Source organism: Elaeis guineensis, chromosome 8, assembly GCF_000442705.2.
Source record: "Elaeis guineensis isolate ETL-2024a chromosome 8, EG11, whole genome shotgun sequence".
NCBI classification, from domain to species: domain Eukaryota; kingdom Viridiplantae; phylum Streptophyta; class Magnoliopsida; order Arecales; family Arecaceae; genus Elaeis; species Elaeis guineensis.
Window position 1 is genome coordinate 9,201,588 of NC_026000.2, and position 18,360 is coordinate 9,219,947.

Consider the following 18,360-nt stretch of genomic DNA (forward strand, 5'->3'; position numbering starts at 1 on the left):
TTTGCATCCTTGATGCAGTATTTTTCTCAAACTTCAGAATTGTTTTCATATTGACACAAATGGTTGGGAATACAATTTTGATGGACATATAGCACTTTTTCCAAACAACTTTCTCTTCCCTTTAGCTTAATCCTATCTGGCCAATGGAAGCAGCAACCTCACCCACTTGTTATCACCTTGATGAAATGAAGAAAGCTGAAAAATTAAATGCAAGGAGGATGTAGAAGGTAGATGAGACTGTCTTTACCGTAGAGCCATGTGAGGCGGCAGATGGAGGAGAAGGGAGGAGGGTGTGGCCATAAGGAGAAATGACGTTGGAGGAATATCTGACTTATCTCAGAAGATCTCGCTTGATTCAACCAAATCAATACATTTTACGAAAAAAAAAAAAGAAAAAAAAAAAAAGAGGCAACCAATTGCTAACTTACTTCCTAACCGGATGGTCAAGATCTTTCCCATATTTTTATAGAAAAATAACAAAAGAGTACCATAGTATAATATATAATATATAAATACTATTTTTAATATTGGTATTATATTTAAAATATTAATATTATTATATGAAATACACAATAATAGACAAAGGATAGTTCTATTATTTTTAAAAATAATATTTTATTTTATTTTTTTTATTTTGAAAATTTTTGATATTTAAAGAGAATCTTGAGGTGTTTTGTTCATTATCGAAGTAGGAATGGATTAGAATGAAAATTCAAAATGACCATATCCTACAAAGTGTTTTAGTTTATGACAGAAATCATAATTGAAATTAGAATAGAAGAGCAATCGAGATTAAATTTTAAGGGATCGATTCATTCTTATTTTTTTTTAAATTTAAATTAAAATAAAATTTTTTCTAATTAAATAATTAAAATATAAATAATATATTTTTATTTTTATTTTTATTTTTGATTCCACCTCTTGAAGCACACTTTTAGTGTAGTTACCCAGCATTGTAATAATACCCATCCTTTTTTTTTTCCCCCCCCTATCAAACCCTCCACCAAAAAAAAAAAAGAAAAAGAAAAAGGTGGGGGTGGGGGGTGTGGTGGGGGAAGTGGCTCAGAGCATTGCAGCACTTATTCTCCCTCCAGCCTCAGCCTACCTCCCAAAGAGACCTGCTGGCGTCCATCACCATGCAACCTCCATTCCACGGTCCCGCCCGCCTCTCTATTCATCCCGCCCATTGCGTGACGTTTCCTCTTTTGTCTCTTTTGAGTAAATAAACACGCTCCGAAGAGCGGTTGAAGACTAGCGTCCACAAAGTGACTAGTCATCCATAATCCGCAGCATCTTTCACCTGCCGATGAACTTGGGTTGCTCCAAAACCCGCCACGTGCACGATTATGTTCCAATGTTCATCGGTAACGGATCGGCACTAGCAGGTCAACTGCCCTTTCTCTGCCTAAGCCGCGGCCTCGTGCCTGCTAGGGGTGCGGACTTGGGTGTTTGAGCGAGTCCTTGTGAGCAATTCTTCCCGTTACATGGAGTCCACTTTGGACTGGCGTTCTCCTAGGAGAGTATCACACCGACGGTGTCGGCATACATGCGGGCAGGCGATGGCGACAGAACGAGGGGAGATGGTGGGGACGGCGATCGGCCGACCCACTAGCCACCACCATTACCGTCTCTTGGAGTGGTGGTTGGCCCGGCGAGGGTGGGGCATTGCGGTAAACTCACCTTAGGCGGTGCTTTTAACCGCGTCCGTTGGGGGGTAGGTGGTTTGACCAGCGGGGGTTGGTAAGCGGAGCCGCGGATAAAACCCGCTCCCTCCCGTGCTCCCAACCACTTTCAGGGTCTCCCCCGGTCCACCAACCTCACCGCCTCTCCCAACGCCCTCTTTCTTCTCTCCAAGAGAGAAAGAAAGAAAGCTCGCGCCAGAGAGAGTGGGCGAGGCTCTCGAGGGCTGGGGTACAATTCTTACGGAGCGATCCTGCGAGCGATCGAAGGTCGGCGGGGCAATGGATTCGGGATCGATGAAGCCCTCGGCACTGGATCCGTTATCGGCGATCCTAACTGGGAAGTTTGGCGGCGACGGCGTGTCGCCGGAGACGGTGACGGCGATGATCACCGAGAACCGACAGCTGCTGATGATTCTGACGACCTCGATCGCGGTTCTCGTGGGTTGCGCCATCGTTCTTGTGTGGCGGCGGTCGGCCGGGAAGAAGGTGAGCCGGCCGGTGGAGCCGCCGAAGCCGCTGATGGTAAAGACGGACCTGGAGTCTGAAGTGGACGACGGGAAGAAGAAGGTCACCATCTTCTTCGGCACGCAGACCGGCACCGCGGAAGGGTTTGCCAAGGTTAGGGCTTGTTGGTTGATCTCCCTCACCGGCTTTTCCCTATACCCGAACTCTTTCTGAAAAACGTTCGAATTTTTGTTGCATCTTTTTACCTTATCAGGCCCTTGCGGAGGAGGCTAAAGTGCGATACGATAAAGCTACTTTCAAAGTCGTCGATTTGGTAACAGCTTTTTTGGCAATTTGCTAGCTAATCTAAGAATTCTTAGGTGCTTGATTAGTCTTTAATGGCTTGTTCTTGATATATCTCTATTGATAGGACGATTATGCAGCAGATGATGAGGAGTATGAGGAGAAAATGAAGAAGGAGATGTTAGCTCTGTTCTTCTTGGCTACGTAAGCTGGAAACTTTAATCCGGATAAGATATTTCTTCTTTTTATATTTAGGTTTGCTTAATTTTGGTTTGGCAATTATAGGTATGGAGATGGGGAACCAACTGATAATGCCGCCAGGTTTTATAAATGGTTTACTGAGGTTAGTGGATATCTCAATAATTCTAGCAGAATTTCCCTTTTTATGGTGATAGTTTGCTTGCAAATTTCTGACATGGTGGTTGATTGTTGTTTACTTTATAGGGGGAAGAAAGGGGGAATTGGCTAGAGAATCTTCAGTATGCTGTGTTTGGTTTGGGGAACAGGCAGTATGAGCATTTCAATAAGGTTGGACCATGAATATCTACAATTTCTTATGAGCAAATTCTTGTGCTGATTATCTGTTAATGCAATGTGCTGTGGAAAATATAGGTTGCTAAGGTGGTTGATCAGATCCTCGCTGATCAGGGTATGCACCTAAAACACTTCACTCCCATTTCTTCTTTGTCTCATTGGTTCTTTTAATCAGTCTGGCAATATTATTTTCTGTTTTGACTTCAAGACAAGAAATCATGATATTTGAACTTTGATAATTTACTAGAGCAGCTAATGCATGTATATGTAATCCTCTTCTAACATATGTTAAATTGCCAAATCGACATTAATCCACAAATGGGACATGTTGCTATTTGACTTGTATCCTATACAACATACGGTCTTAAAGGCCCATGATTTAAAAGGAAAGGGCTGTTCTTAGAATTGTTTAAGCATTGCAACATATACGCATTTCTTTTCTTTCTTCCCTACTATCTATTTTTACCATTGTAACAGTTTAAGGTCTCTGTACATTCGTTTATGTGGTAAAGTTGATCGAGCCTGCTTCAAAGTTTTGCCTAAATTTCTGCTAGTAGAGCTTACAAACCATTTACTTGACTTTTTGTATTCATTTTTTGTCTGCATATTATCTACTATTATGCTCAATACTATATTTGTGTATGATTGGTTCTATGCTGATTTTCTTCTTCTCAATGAAAACTGGATATGTTCTCCAAGGTTTGATTATAGACTGGTAGTCTGTTACACATGTTGTGTGGAACATTGTTGGACCCATTTAACCAAATGAGCTGGATGTGTCTGTATATAATAGAAATGAATTACTGAGAAATGCTATGTATTGTTCTCTGTTGGTACTTTTCATTTTTGTGGTGAAAAAAGGAATCTGGGAGGCACTTACATGGGATGCTAGTGCAGAGAAAAGACAAATTTTGTGCTTTGTGCTTTATTGGTTACTTTTGGTTTTTGGTAATAAAAGAGGGTACCAGAAGGCACTTACAGGGGATAGTAGTGCAAAGAAAGAGCAAATATTATGTACCATGCTATATCTTCTACTTTTCATTTTTTTTCTTTTGTTGTTTGGGTTGGGGGGTGGGGTTATGAAAAGAGGAAACTGGAATGTGCATGGAGTACAGTAGCGCAAAGCAAATCTTCTTCCATATACTGATAAAGACTTTTTAGATGTCCTTTTCTTTGTAGCAATTCTATCAAGCCATTTCTTATCATCATAAATGATTTTATTTTCACTAGGTTTCTCTGAAGAATAGGACAGATTTGTGAGAGGTCTGTATGTGACATTTTTTGCCTGCAGGTGGGAAGCGCCTGGTCCCATTGGGTCTTGGAGATGATGATCAATGCATTGAGGATGACTTTACTGCATGGTATGGAGTATGTCTAGGTGCTACAAGATTATCACATACCAAGAAATTGAAGGGCTTTGGGTTGGCCAATCTTTTAATAGGCCATCCCATCATGCACCACAATGTTGGCTTGACTTCTTATTTCCCTTTTATCTCTGTTTCAAACTCTGGAATGTCTATTCATGTGTCCACAATGTCTTATAATTCCAGGAAAGAACTTCTGTGGCCTGAGCTAGATCAATTGCTTCATGATGTAGATGATGTTTCAGGTGCATCTACTCCTTACACAGCTGCTATACCTGAATATCGGGTTGTCTTGATCAAGCCTGAAGAAGCTGCACATCTGGATAAAAGTTGGAGTCTTGCAAATGGCCATGCTGTTCATGACATTCAACATCCGTGCAGGTAGTAAGAATATATTTACTGTCAGGGTCCATCTAGCAGCACCAGGGCTAGCTGACTTGAAATTATCAAACTAACACAACATTTTTGGACCTTCAAGAGCTAATGTGGCTGTGCGGCGGGAACTTCATACGCCAGCTTCTGATCGGTCCTGTATTCATTTGGAGTTTGAGATTGCTGGCACTGGTCTTATGTAAGTTATTTTGTATTTAGTTAACTGCTCCTCATTTAAATAGCTTTTTGGTAACATAGTCTTGTATATCAAGAATTCAATTTTGTTCTTTGCTGTTTGGTAGAATTTCTGAAACTCAACCCAATTTTTGCACATCATATAATTGTTATTCTATTTTCCATATGACAGTTCTTTTAATTATGATTTTCTAAGAATACAAGTTTTTTCTGTTTTCTCTTGTACTTTAGTCTAAAAAAGAATTTCGTACCACTTCCAGATTCTGTTAATGTGTTTTTATCATATGTGGCAACTATTCGATGTTCAGCAACAATTAATGTGTAGCTACTTTATTTTGTAAGAATGAGCAAAACAATTAAAGAAAAACAAGAATAAATGAACCTCTTTGATCTCACAAGTCATAACAGTGTAAATGAATGATTGAGTCTGATGTTCTTGTGGGAATCTACCCAGTTGCATGAAGTAATCCTCGACAAATTTTGTTTAATAACATCTAATTGATATCTCACAACACTCTTCAACATAAACTGATTTGGAAGGGTTTTGTGCGCTCATGAGAGAATGGATTCTCTTTTTCCTTCCATGCTTCATTGGTTCTGATCCTGAAACCATTATTACCATTATTAACAACAGTTGAGGTCCCCTCCTTTTCTAAAAAGTTCACTACAGCTGTACCCATCCTCTTCTAAAACATGGTCCGGTTTGCTCCTATCATGCCTATCTTTCTTCATAACATTGTGTAGAGGGAACAACAAATAAATGTGTATGAAAAGGATAATATATTTGTGAGCATTCAGATTGAACCCTTTTCGAATGTTGGATCCCATGTTACCTTTTTGCACCCTTTGTATACTGGCATGTCTGAAGGATTTATTATCTTTTCCAAATGGTGGAAAATCCTTGATCCCATTGAGCTTAGATTCCACACTTTCATTTTGCTTATAGAAATAATCACCTTCTAGTTTCTTTTGAACTCTTTTACATATTGTTAGTCGTAGTTTTTTTAAGACATGACTCATGGATATAAAATTGATGTGCGAACATGTCGAGTTTCCTTTTCCTGCATTAAGAAATTTCAGGCTTATAACTTTTGACAAATATCATAATCTATTTCATCATTGTTTCTTATTTTGGTTGAAAAGATCATGCTTTTTATGGATTTTTATGCATTTTTCTCGTGCACTTCTTGCATCAAAATAATCTGCAAGGATGATGCTCATCCAAGAAAATATATTACAATAGGTATTATCATATGTGGCAGATCAAATTTCCTATTGTTTAAGTTGGTGAGCTTGGCTAGGTCTGCTTAACCAAAGTTTTTTGTTAATACCAGTTTATAACATGATCTTAGATGGTTGTGTGCTTGCGAAGGTTAGCCCTGTTGCCAATCATATCGATCGTGTACTCATTCATCTATTATTCTTATTATATACTGTAGTTTCTTTTTTTTTTTTAATGTTAAATTGTTCACTTTCATTGTTTCTCTTCATCCAGGTATGAAACTGGAGACCATGTTGGTGTATATGCAGAAAATTGTACTGAGACTGTAGACGAGGCAGTAAGGCTGTTGGGTTATTCATCAGATACATTTTTTACTATTCATGCTGACAAAGAGGATGGCACGCCACTAAGTGGTAGCTCACTACCACCTCCTTTCCCATCTCCATGCACATTAAGAACTGCACTTGCCCGATATGCGGACCTCCTGAATTCACCCAAGAAGGTCAGAATGCCATCTCACGTTGTCTCTTTTCACAAACTGTTCTCTCTTAACTGACCTCAAGAATTAATTTTTGGTGGTCATATACAGAGTGCTTTAGTTGCATTAGCTGCACATGCATCTGATCCTAGTGAAGCCGAGCGGTTAAAGTTTCTGGCTTCACCTACTGGAAAGGTAACTATAATTTGTGGAAACATGTCCTACCTTCTCTTGCTGTATACATTATAGTTTTCTTTGTTCTTTTCTTTTTTTGGTGGTGCAGGATGAATATTCTCAGTGGATAGTAGCAAGTCAGAGGAGCCTCCTGGAAATTATGGCCGAGTTCCCTTCTGCCAAGCCTCCATTGGGAGTTTTCTTTGCAGCTATAGCCCCTCGTTTGCAACCTAGATATTACTCGATATCATCTTCACCAAGGTAATCATTGGTTTCAGACATGATTTGCTCCATTTTAATTGATGTTTTTCTGAATGTAGTTCTTGTCCTTTCCAGGATGGCACCAACTAGAATTCATGTGACATGTGCATTGGTGTATGGACCAACACCAACAGGAAGGATTCACAAGGGAGTCTGTTCAACCTGGATGAAGGTATATTTTTTTTCTTCCAGTACTCTTTTCTCTGATCAACTTGGTTATATTAGCTTTCTCATAGCATTCTTGTTTCTTTATGTTGCTTTTTATCATGGAGCTATAACCAATATGTGCAGTTAAGATACATGAAGTCATTCAGCTTTAACATTTGTTAAGAATTCAAAGTCAATTCTAATTGCACCTTTGCTTAGTGATATGCATTTTATTCACTGTTAAATTGCCATTTATGCTACATTTTCATGAGATCCTTGATGTTCTCATGGAACTTCATGCAGGCATTTTGTTTTTATAGAATTATATGACTACTATATATATTCTCTTTAAGAAAATTCTTAACATATGATCTTCCAATTACTGGGGTGAAAGAAAGTGAAGAATTATTTGCCTTATAAGTTAGAATTATTTGCCTCATTAGTTAACATGTGTGTTTTCCGCTAATTCTAAGATAATGCATTAAATATCAGCCAGACTATGCATAGGTATATCATCTGCTAAACAATCTGTTGCAACACTGATGGCTGCATGATTATTTTCACGCTTGTAGATACTTGCACAGTCTTTCTATCTATATTAGATTATAATATGTGTACAGATGCTATATAGTGAAATTAAATCCTACTGGTTCTCTTTTATTATTCAGAAATAGAAGAAGGCGGATGCTAACATAAACTTAGGCCTGTTACGGTGTTTGATACGATACTTCTTTTGAATTTACTGAGTGTGGGATCAAAAACTTCGAGGTTATAATAATCTGAACAAACAAAATAAATGAGGTTGTGACATCAAATATGGATAAAAATTAAAGAAGGGTGGGAGTTTGCAATCTGAATGCTCTACTCCAGCCATTTTTTTTCACTTATCTGTGTGACAATCATGTTGGAATGACTTGGCTGGTTACCATCCTTTTATCAGTGGATCCATTTTTATGGGATATCTCTTGATCATATGCCATTGTGTATCTCCTGCTTTACAGCATTCTGTTCCATTGCAAGAAAGCCAAGAATGTAGCTGGGCTCCTACTTTTGTGAGACAGTCAAATTTTAAACTGCCTGCAGATTCCTCTGTGCCCATTATAATGATTGGCCCTGGCACAGGGCTGGCACCCTTCAGGGGCTTCTTGCAGGTTTGTTGCAAGATTATGCATTTTATGCAAAATTAATTCTTGTTCAAGCTAGTGCTCTTGCTGAAACCAATTACTTGAACTTGATGTTCTCAGGAAAGGTTGGCACTGAAGGAGGCCGGCACACAACTTGGTCGTTCTATTCTCTTCTTCGGATGCAGGAATCGTAAATTGGTAGCATGTCCTAAATAATAAAATAGCTATAACTACTAGTCTATGCCACTTACTAAGTGAGTTTGACTGTTTTACAGGACTTCATTTACGAGGATGAGCTGAAAAATTTTGTTGAAACAGGGGCTCTTTCTGAGCTCATTGTTGCCTTCTCTCGTGAGGGCCCGACTAAGGAATATGTGCAGCATAAAATGGCTGAGAAGGTTGAATAATCCCTTGTTTTAAAAAATTATCTTAAAAAGTCTTCATTCTAAATCTTTCATACTTCCATTTAAGTAAAACCTCAATCTTTTAAAAAATTACTTTATGATGTAACAGGCCTCTGACATATGGAGTGTCATCTCTCAAGGTGGTTACATTTATGTATGTGGTGATGCAAAGGGAATGGCTAGAGATGTCCATCGAACACTACATACCATTGTTCAAGAGCAGGTATATACTAAACACTAAGTCATGGTGTCACAGAAGTCTGCAGTTTTAGCAGGCTTTAATTTCATGCAGTGCCTTTTTTTATCATCTGTACTGATGGTGTGGTGGCTTAAAATTAGAATTCTCTGTATCCTTGAGAGTATTATTAGTGATCTTGCTGCATTTTAGGTGCACTTGAGAACTACAACTGTTGTGTTCAACACTTGTTCCAACTATCTGGAGTCATTTTTATAAATCAGTATTTGCCAGTAATTCTTGTCTAAGGCTATCTCTGCTGTTACCGGAAGTTCTGGATCTTTTCATATAACATCCATCATTTACAAACCTAGGCCTTTCTCTTTTCTGAGTATTCTTCAACATGGATTTAAGCACTTCTCCTTATTGTTGGTTTCTTATGTCTTTGGTGCATACCCATACTTTCTTGGTCCGTTAGAATTCTGAGTCCTTGGGTTTTGTTTCTCATCATGTCGTGTGATAGTCCACTTGAGGACTACAACCATTTTGTCAACCATTTAATGTCACCTTCCTCTCTTCTTTCTGATTTATTTGACATAGATTTGAGCGATTCTCCTCACCAGGGATTTCTTAGATCTTTGGTGCATGCCCACATTATATGTCAATTCTCCATCACATATGCTACTCATGAGTCCCCTTTTGTAATCTTCCTTTTCACTGGATCCTTGTAGTTTACTTTGAAAACATTTCTAACATGACATTTTTTCCACATTTTCTTGGGTTTCTCTTTGTAGCGCAACACATGCTGGGGAGGGGGGGAGAGAGTCATTTGTGGGACCCTTTTTGTAAACTGATGGGCCAGCCTTCTGTTTCATCTTATTTTTATTTTGAAATTAAATCAGTTCATGGCTGGAAGCATATAATTGATGCTTTTTTTAACAAAAGAAATTTAGCCATTTTTTTTCTAAGCCTGTCTGTTGAATTTCTGTTACAGGGATCTTTGGATAGCTCCAAGACTGAGAGCATGGTGAAGAGTCTGCAAATGGAGGGTAGATATCTGAGGGACGTGTGGTGAGTTTTTCCTTGAAGTGGTTGCCCATCGGATCTTTAGATGCAGCGGCACGCCCTCGTGGAAACTTAATTCTAGGCATCCAACACCTCCGGGAAGTAGGCTTTGGGGCTGGGGGCAGTATAAGCGTGCCCCTATTTCTCAGCCACCACAGACTTATGTTGTCTCGATTATGTGATTCTTTTACAATATTCTAATAAGGATTTATATTATATATAATATTTGTATATTTTTATTATTGGGCTGTTTTGTTGGAAAAATAAGTAGTATATCATGAAGGAGAGGGGTTCTGCTGGTAATCGAACACCGAAGACATTTTATACAGGAAGCTGTAGTATGTATAAGTGGATTGCCCATCTTGTGTGCCTTGCAAACAGTGGTGCTGCCTCTCTAGATATCCTCTTGTGGTTGTGTTCCGCCTTTTTAGCAGGTGCTATGGCCAATGCTACTGCTCTAAAAATGAAGCCTTGCCGTTTCCCATTTGTCACTGCTCGACGTGTTCCCTCTTGTAGAAAAGAAAGAAATTTTCAGTTACGATGATCAAATTGGTGGATCCAGCCTGGACATCGGAATCTCCATGACTCAATTAAGCCCGTTAGTTTGTATCAGTGCTTGAATTATACTAAGCTATGCAAAGAATTCTACGGGATGAATGAATGTGGGTCATTATTCACTTTTTATTTATAGGTTTAATTATTTTAAAAATTTTGAATTTTTTAAAAATTTTTATTTTTATTCTCGATTTTGATTTGTTGCAATCACATCATCTAATTTTTAGAATGTTGTAATTTTCTTAGTTGCGATGGAAACTGTGAAGTGCTATCACATGATTTGTAATAGAAAATGATATGATGTAAAAGAGTTGAGGTGAAATTTTTGTAAATTTTTTTTTTCTCTTTTCTTTTTTCTTCCCATGATTAGGATTTTTGTTTCCTACTTCATCTTTTTCTCTTTATTACTATCTCATCAGCACCTTCATCTCTATCATCATCAACTCCAAAATCTTCACCATAAGCACTACTATCACCAAATCTATCCTCGTTGCCTCTTATAATTTTGGAGAAGCAAATCATTTTTATGAAGTGTATGTTATGAAAGTAAATCTCTTGTATACAATAATTCATTAAAGTTATGAAACTTTTTTAATTATGTTAAGCCTACCTGCTTGTTTTCTTCCTAAATATCTAGAAGAGGAGGTACAATTGGTGAGGATCTTAGATAAGATGGTGGTGGAAGAAAATATGAAATAGAAAACCTAGCTAAAAGAGGAAGAAAATGGATAAGAAAGAGTTTACATTCTAGTTAGAAGAGGAGGAAAAAGGAGAAAAAAATAATTTGAACCCTAACTAGAATAGGAGGAAAAAGGAGGAGTTTAAGATTCTATATCGGCTAGTTCCATTCTACATCATCTTCGACTATCTGTTATGTGATGGCACATGATCATTTTCATCACGATCTTTAGATGAAAATAGTAGTTATGGGATAAATTGAAATATTTTAAAAATTTGATAACTTGATTGCAATGAATCTAAATTTAGGATAAAAATGAAAATTTCAAAAAAATTTGAGATTTTTAAGATAATTAAGTCTTATTTATGAGGTAAATAGAAGACATTGTCAGTTGAATGAAGAGGTTTGTTAGACAGGCGCTTAAAGCCTAGTCTCGAGAAATTGCTCTGCTTGTTCATCATGAAGCAATGGAAAGTTAAACTTGGTGATCAAACTGAATAATTTAGTTTATCAAATACCATGGAAGTTGGTACCACTGAAATCGGATTTGTCTTCCCGCTAGTGGTGACCCCAATCTGCTTGCAGACAGTGATCACGGGATTACCTTATATGATGCCCGTCCCTAGGTGTGGGGTTGATGGCAAGGCAAATAGTGAATGAAATCAGCTATACGAAAATCTTATGTTTTGAAAAGACATAATCATTGTAAAGAAGGTGACGGCAGGAACTAGGAGAAGCGTCGACTTGAAAACTTTCTTCTACAACCGAACCGCCCCAGAAACAGAGAACTGCGCATCCGGGGAATGGAACCGCGGGTCAGCACCGTGGGAGGGTGCTATGATACCGCTACACCAGATGCGTGATCTCTTATCGAGCAATTCCTCATCTGGTAGCCCGCAGCCGCCGCAAACGCAAAGTAATAGCTTGTTTTCCAAATAAACACGAGACAGTCTCATGGTTCCCCTCTTTTCTATTTGTTATGGTTGCTGATGGCTCTTCCAAAGAAAGGCTGTGGCAGAAAAAATTTATCCTAGCACACGGTATAGAGATGAGGTGATTGACATGATGCACAGCTACATTGGTTCATACAGTATAGGGATCCAGAAGTCTCTACCATATGACGTCAACTTCATGCATCTGATACTCAATCTGAGGGATTGGATTATGACAAGACAAGAGTATTGGCAATGGAAGTATCTATGCACGGCAGGGAGTCTTAATTTTTCTCAGCCATGCAAAGCCAACGCAATTCATCTGTTATCAATGCATCTTCTCCCTCTTCATTCCTCAGGTGGCTTGAGCGACACCATTCTTGAGGTGGGTCACGACTCATGAGGCTGAGCCACGCCAGCCGCACTTAATTGCTTGGAAAGATATCGATCACCAGGCCAAAGACTTGGTCAGGACTTGGCCTACCAGATCTCCATTGTTGGCAGCAAGCCCTCCGCACCGGTGGTTAAGTATGGACTCGCAGGCAGCTTGACTCACTATAGACCTCCTCGTGGTTCCTCTCCTATCCTGCGATCCATTGGCTATTGCCGAAGGGGCAATCCGCCATGCTCCAACAACTGCATTGGGTTGTCAGCAATCGTAATTCTATGGACACGTCATCTGAATGTTGCCTTTTGCAGGCCCCATCTGAATTCTTGGCTGGGTTGTCTCTATCATATGACCTCCTCGCGCTGTAATTCTTGGCCTTTTGAGGGCCCCATCTGAAGGTTGCCTTTGATGTGCAACGTGGAGACGTTGGACTCGCAGCATACACTGAATGGTCTTTTTACAGCACAAGGAGAGTGGAATAATGCTGCTCTGCGACAAGCGTTTCCTTTCCAATGGATTCTCAAGACTCCACTTGCTTGGCTGCCGTATCAGGACGGATTGACTTGGGGACGGGGTTGCATTGATACACAGTAATGCAGTATAATAAGGTCAAACAACCATGTTAGTCTAATTGTGATAGGTAATACAGTGTCCTGAAAAGAAAACTACCGACACATTAGCAGCAGAGCCTGCATTCCTACATCTAGGCACAACGTTGTGAGACTAGATCTAACTACTACATAAAGAACATGGCCGACGGCAGTTCTGTTTGATCTCATTCAGCATCTTCAATTTCTTCATCCTCTGGCACACCTCGGAGGTAAAGAACATTGTTACATCTGCGGATGCAACATGGTGGACAAATTGATATTAGAAATATCATCAAAGATAAACAATTACAAATGAATACCAATCATTTAGCTAATAATGTAACCAAATCTATCATATATTTTCAAAATGGAGCTTGCTCAAGAATCAAGATACTACAATTTCAACCTGATGCTTATAATTCATATCATGTGCAATTGTGCATCTTGTTGATTTTGCTTTTAATTTCTCGCTCATAAAAGCATTTGTTTCAGCATATGAAAGGTAGTTATCTAAAGAACAGTTTGAGATAGCCATTAAAAAGCTTCATATTTGATGGATTCATCATAAAGGATGGCCATTCTTCAACCCATAAAGCTCAACCATGCTAATGGGCCTAGCCATACAGATTAAACTGTAAGATCAAAAGGCATGCATCTTCAAATAAGAAGTTCACAACAGTTAGTTACCGTATCAGTATCTCCCCAAGGTTCCCTGTGAACTGGCCATCAATGTATTCTTCAGTATTTGCAAGCTGAAGAAAAGTGTTTACCGTTAGAAAAGATAAAACCATACAAAATAGCTCCATCAGTCAGCATTGTGACCATGTGTTATGATTTTACGAAGTTCAGATTAATACCTGCAAATTCATATAGGAATCTACTGAAACAAGAAAACCTGAAGCAAAATTGTGAGAAAAAGAAACAATAAACATCAATGAATATATTGAGCCGGATTAAAATAAAAATGGCATCCGATACTGATAGGCATTAATAAAGAACATAAAAAATACCTTTATATTCCATTCCCCACTTAAGTTTCACAATCACTGGCTTCCCAGTCAAATTGTTCAAGAAAGGTTTTGGGTTAACAGGTACAGTCTGCAATATAGAAGAGGTCAGGATACTGAGAACATTCTCCGCATAGTAACACTAAGAAAGCCTGAAGCAACAGTTGGAGACAGTGACATCGGATGTGAAGTAATTGCCCTACTACATTTGTCTGCTCTGTTATTCTCTCAATATCATGACCTAAATGAGAGAGATGCATGGCCATTTCATATAGAAGCTCAAAAGTAAGGATAAAAGCATAGATGCCAGCAATGTGACTGGTCAGTCAAGAAAAAGAGCAAATGAATGAGTTTAGGGATTATTCATTAATCTGTCTATAGAAAATAAAAAATCTAATGAAGCACACGTATAAGTTCCAAATGTTTAGGTAACAGTATCCTCATTTACAATGAATTAAAATGACAGAAGAGTGAATTACTGATCAGACATGATTCTGTATTAACTGAATGGATAGAAAGAAAACCTTAATTAATCTCACAATTCTAGCATCTATGACTAAGGATTTCCAGAATGCAAAGACAGAGAATCATAATTTAAGTGATATAGAGGGTACAAACATATTGTGTTGCAAAGGTAAGAATTTTGTGTCGATGTGTACAAGAACAACGAAACATGGGTGGAAGTTGCAAAGAAGAATATCAAATGAACTTTCCTAGATAAAATTTGTATCTCCCTTTAGGAATATCTAAAGAAGAATGGTTCATAAGGCACATACATAAACAGTTGGGGAGGCATATTTGGTTTAATTCTGGGGCACAAAGTGATTTTGTTAAGTCGGATAGACTCTTATGGCCTTATTAGAAACATCTTCACGACATGATGAATGAGAAAATGGAGACAAAATAGTCTGACAGTGGAAATGCAAACATCACACAGCAAAGAAGTTTGAGTAATGCTAATGAGGCACTTAAAATGGAAATAAGATCTACAACACAGTGGTGTATAATTGAGAAACAGACGGTAGACCAAAAGAAATATATGAGAAAGTGAGAAAAATATTCAAAAAAGCAAATGAAGATAACTTGTATAAGAAATATATGAGAAAGCGAGAAAAATATTCAAAAAAGCAAATGCAGATAAGTTGTATGATTAGAGAAAAAAATAAGAGATACTAGGATGAGAATTATCAGTGAAATGTATCATCCCTAGAGAACTCAAGGATTGCCCATCAAAGCAAGGAAGCTAAGCATAAATAATTTGCCATCAAGGAAACTGGTTTCAGAGCACATCTTACTACTAAGAAGAGGCATCAGGGCAGAAAAATAATTAAAAGAAAATAAAATACGAGCTTCTTCTGAAGCTAAAAAGTTTATAACAAAATCTAATTTTGCTATAAACAAATTCTATAAAAACAAATTTAAGGATATAACTCATAGGAGACGAAGAAATGCATCTCCAAGAGATCCAAATGAAATGATCAAAACATAGACGAAATCTTCCATTTTTTTATATATCAAACAACTTCAAAAATAGATGCAAAAAAATAAATAGCGCATAGTAAACAGGACCTGACCAATTCGACCATAAAGAGTTCTTTTTGTTGAAACAGAAAACTATTGGAATAACAGAAAAGTCCTCGCTATCTCTCCGTTCAAGAAAACGAATCTTTACCAAAGGATTGACAGCCCAATATATAGGGTTTGGAGATGAGATGATCGTAGGGTTTAGGGTTTTATTTACACAAATTTGTAGCTATTTCCTTCTCTTTGGATGCCGAAAGATCTCGTCTCATGTGTGTACTTGTGCGAGAGAGAAAGAGAGAGAGAGAGAGCTGACCGCCATCGGAGGGGGAAGAAGGCACTCGCGACAAGATCTTGGCAGGCCGAGTTGGGGGAGGGGGAGGGGGAGGGGGAGTGGGAGTGGGAGAGAGAAAGGGGGCTCTTTTATTAGTCTTTGACCACCGGGCTGGGCAAGTCCACCGGGCTGGGCGGGGTCAGAGGCCTGATAGGATTAAGCCCTGTCATTGGCTGCAGGCCAGGCCTTTATTCTTTTGCCCAAATATACATCATCATCAACTCCTGGTCTCTTGGTGCTTGCGTTCATCCAAAGCTACAGATCTGTTATTCAGTTCTGGGGATTGTTCATTTATCAGAGTCTAAACAGCTGCTAAGTTAAGTTAACCGCCAGCACTTATCGAGAAGAACTTCAAAAAAATAATAAAAGATTACAAGGAATCCCTTATTCCAATGATTATCTAGCCCAAGACACATGAAATTAGGGCATGACAGACCATAGATGTTAATGGGCTGGTAACAACCAAGTGATCCATCGTACGGCATACATCCTCCGGAGGCCGGCCATGAAATTACGGGATGACAGACCATAGATGTTAATGGGCTGGTAACAAACAAGTGATCCATCGTACGGCATACATCCTCCGAAGGCCGGCCCAACTTCTTACGTAAGTTGTCATGGGTATTGGATTTGTTCATCGAGTCAAGCTAAATTAACTTTACCAGGCATTTTTGCTTTCCACCGTGCGAGACAACACATCGCTTGATTCCTCTTCGAATCTGGAAGGGGTAGACAGATGGGATGGAGAAGGCCCCGGAGTCCGGACTAGTTTGACCTCGAAAGAGAAATTCCTTGTGCACTGCAGGCGGTGTAGAACACAACGCGTGCACCAGCTACGATGATTAGCTCATACGTCAGATCAGACCATGGTATTCAAAATTTTTAAATTTTAAGAAGAGAGAATAAAAAAAAAATTTTATGTGAAAATATTTTTATATTTTATAAGAAGAAATATATTGGAAACATGGATTTTGAAGCTTCTCATAGATTGAAATTGATGGCCTTTTTACTTTCAAAAAATATTTTTTAAGATTTACGGTTGAAATTCTATAAAATATTAATGAATGGTTAAAATGGCAAACGGAATTAAGGTCTCCATTTTCCTTTTCTTATAAAATTAATATAATATTATATTAATATTATCTTAATATTAATATAATATAATATAATATTTATTTTAATATATATTATAATATTTATATATGTTGGTATAGCTAATCAATTTTTGATCACGTGGCAACATCAGGAAAGATTAGTATATTTTCGATTTGATGATAAAGTATCATATTGACCAAACCAAGTTCAGAGCCAGGTTAGTTGTATCCGATCTAAATTGACCTGAGATGCCTATCGATCTGATATTATGGTTAACCGAGCCACCTATTGACAGGCTATCATGGATATTGGTCCTGTGTAAACTAACGACCTAATAAATAAGATACTCCGAATCAGATTGTTACCAACGGCCTAACAAATTCTTAAATATAAAGAGGTAAAGGAACCCTCTAAGATAAGTCATAATTTATAGAGCTAAGACGCTATTGAACTCACTCCAATTCCCCCATTGAATGGAATTAGAGTTCTCCCCACTCCAATTTACTTTTTTTTGCTCTCAATTTCTTCAATTTCTACTATTTATTCTCCAATTTTGACCAATTTAAACATTCGAAGATCCTAAACTGAAGGGTCATGCATTGATTTTAGAATTTTTTTTTGCAGGGTTGCCAGCAGATTTTTTCAACTTGACTTTTTACGAAATTTCATTGTCAACTCGACTCTTTACATAATTTCATTGTCAACTTGATCCTTTACGGAATTCCAACTTGATTCTTGATCGATCTCGTTCTCTTTTTTTTTCAAAACCTCACAGCAACAATATTTATATTAATAAATATATTATATTAAAATATTAATATAATAAATTATTATAATCTAATATTATTATATTTATATTAATATAATATGATATTATTATTTATACAAAATTTCAGGATAAAAAGATATGATTTTGTATTTATTAAAGATACAAATATTATTTTTTAGGAAAGTGAATATTCAACCAAAAATAAATTATTTTTTATGACCAATCAGATATATTAAAATAATATTTTCAAAAAATTACTTTTAAAAAATTAATTTCAAGGAAGAAATTTTTTTTCATGGATAAAATAAGTCCTTGAAGTTAGAATAAACGTCTTGATGTATTTTTTTTTGCCAATGTTATTTCAGGATTTTTTTTTTTTTGGCTCTTTGAATTATATTTATATTCATTATTTATGAATTTTCTGTCTTAGTAAAAAAAAAAAATTCAGAACAAATGTCGGGAAAAATGGCTTCTAAGGATGCCTCATCAAACCCTCGCGTGGGCCGCATTCGCCCGCGGATTCGAAATTTCGAGAACGCGCGCTTG

At 37.7% G+C, this 18,360-nt stretch overlaps 2 protein-coding genes across 3 annotated transcripts; one reads left to right on the top strand and one right to left on the bottom strand.

Moving 5' to 3' along the window:
• Window positions 1–1,776: 1,776 nt before the first annotated feature.
• LOC105050377 (NADPH--cytochrome P450 reductase 3) lies at window positions 1,777–10,186 on the top strand. Its single transcript, XM_010930361.4, has 18 exons — window positions 1,777–2,300; window positions 2,401–2,460; window positions 2,557–2,633; window positions 2,715–2,772; window positions 2,874–2,957; window positions 3,042–3,078; window positions 4,255–4,324; window positions 4,514–4,708; window positions 4,806–4,898; window positions 6,390–6,618; window positions 6,706–6,789; window positions 6,878–7,029; window positions 7,105–7,201; window positions 8,178–8,327; window positions 8,421–8,498; window positions 8,576–8,698; window positions 8,814–8,927; window positions 9,874–10,186. Exons 1-18 carry the CDS (start codon window positions 1,962–1,964, stop codon window positions 9,952–9,954), a joined length of 2,121 nt encoding a protein of 706 aa, XP_010928663.1. The 5' UTR covers window positions 1,777–1,961; the 3' UTR covers window positions 9,955–10,186.
• Window positions 10,187–13,102: 2,916 nt separating this feature from the next.
• Window positions 13,103–16,022, bottom strand: LOC105050376 (probable small nuclear ribonucleoprotein F). 2 transcript variants are annotated; one of them, XM_010930360.4, is made up of 5 exons: window positions 15,933–16,022; window positions 14,099–14,186; window positions 13,946–13,983; window positions 13,776–13,840; window positions 13,103–13,337 (listed from the first exon to the last, which is right to left on the bottom strand). In XM_010930360.4, the coding sequence occupies exons 1-5, from the start codon at window positions 15,936–15,938 to the stop codon at window positions 13,274–13,276; spliced, it is 261 nt and encodes an 86-aa protein (XP_010928662.1). In that variant the 5' UTR covers window positions 15,939–16,022; the 3' UTR covers window positions 13,103–13,273. The 2 variants fall into 2 exon arrangements, with proteins under 2 accessions (XP_010928662.1, XP_029122007.1); XM_029266174.2 differs by having other exon boundaries at window positions 15,837–15,984.
• Between the last annotated feature and the right edge of the window lie 2,338 nt (window positions 16,023–18,360).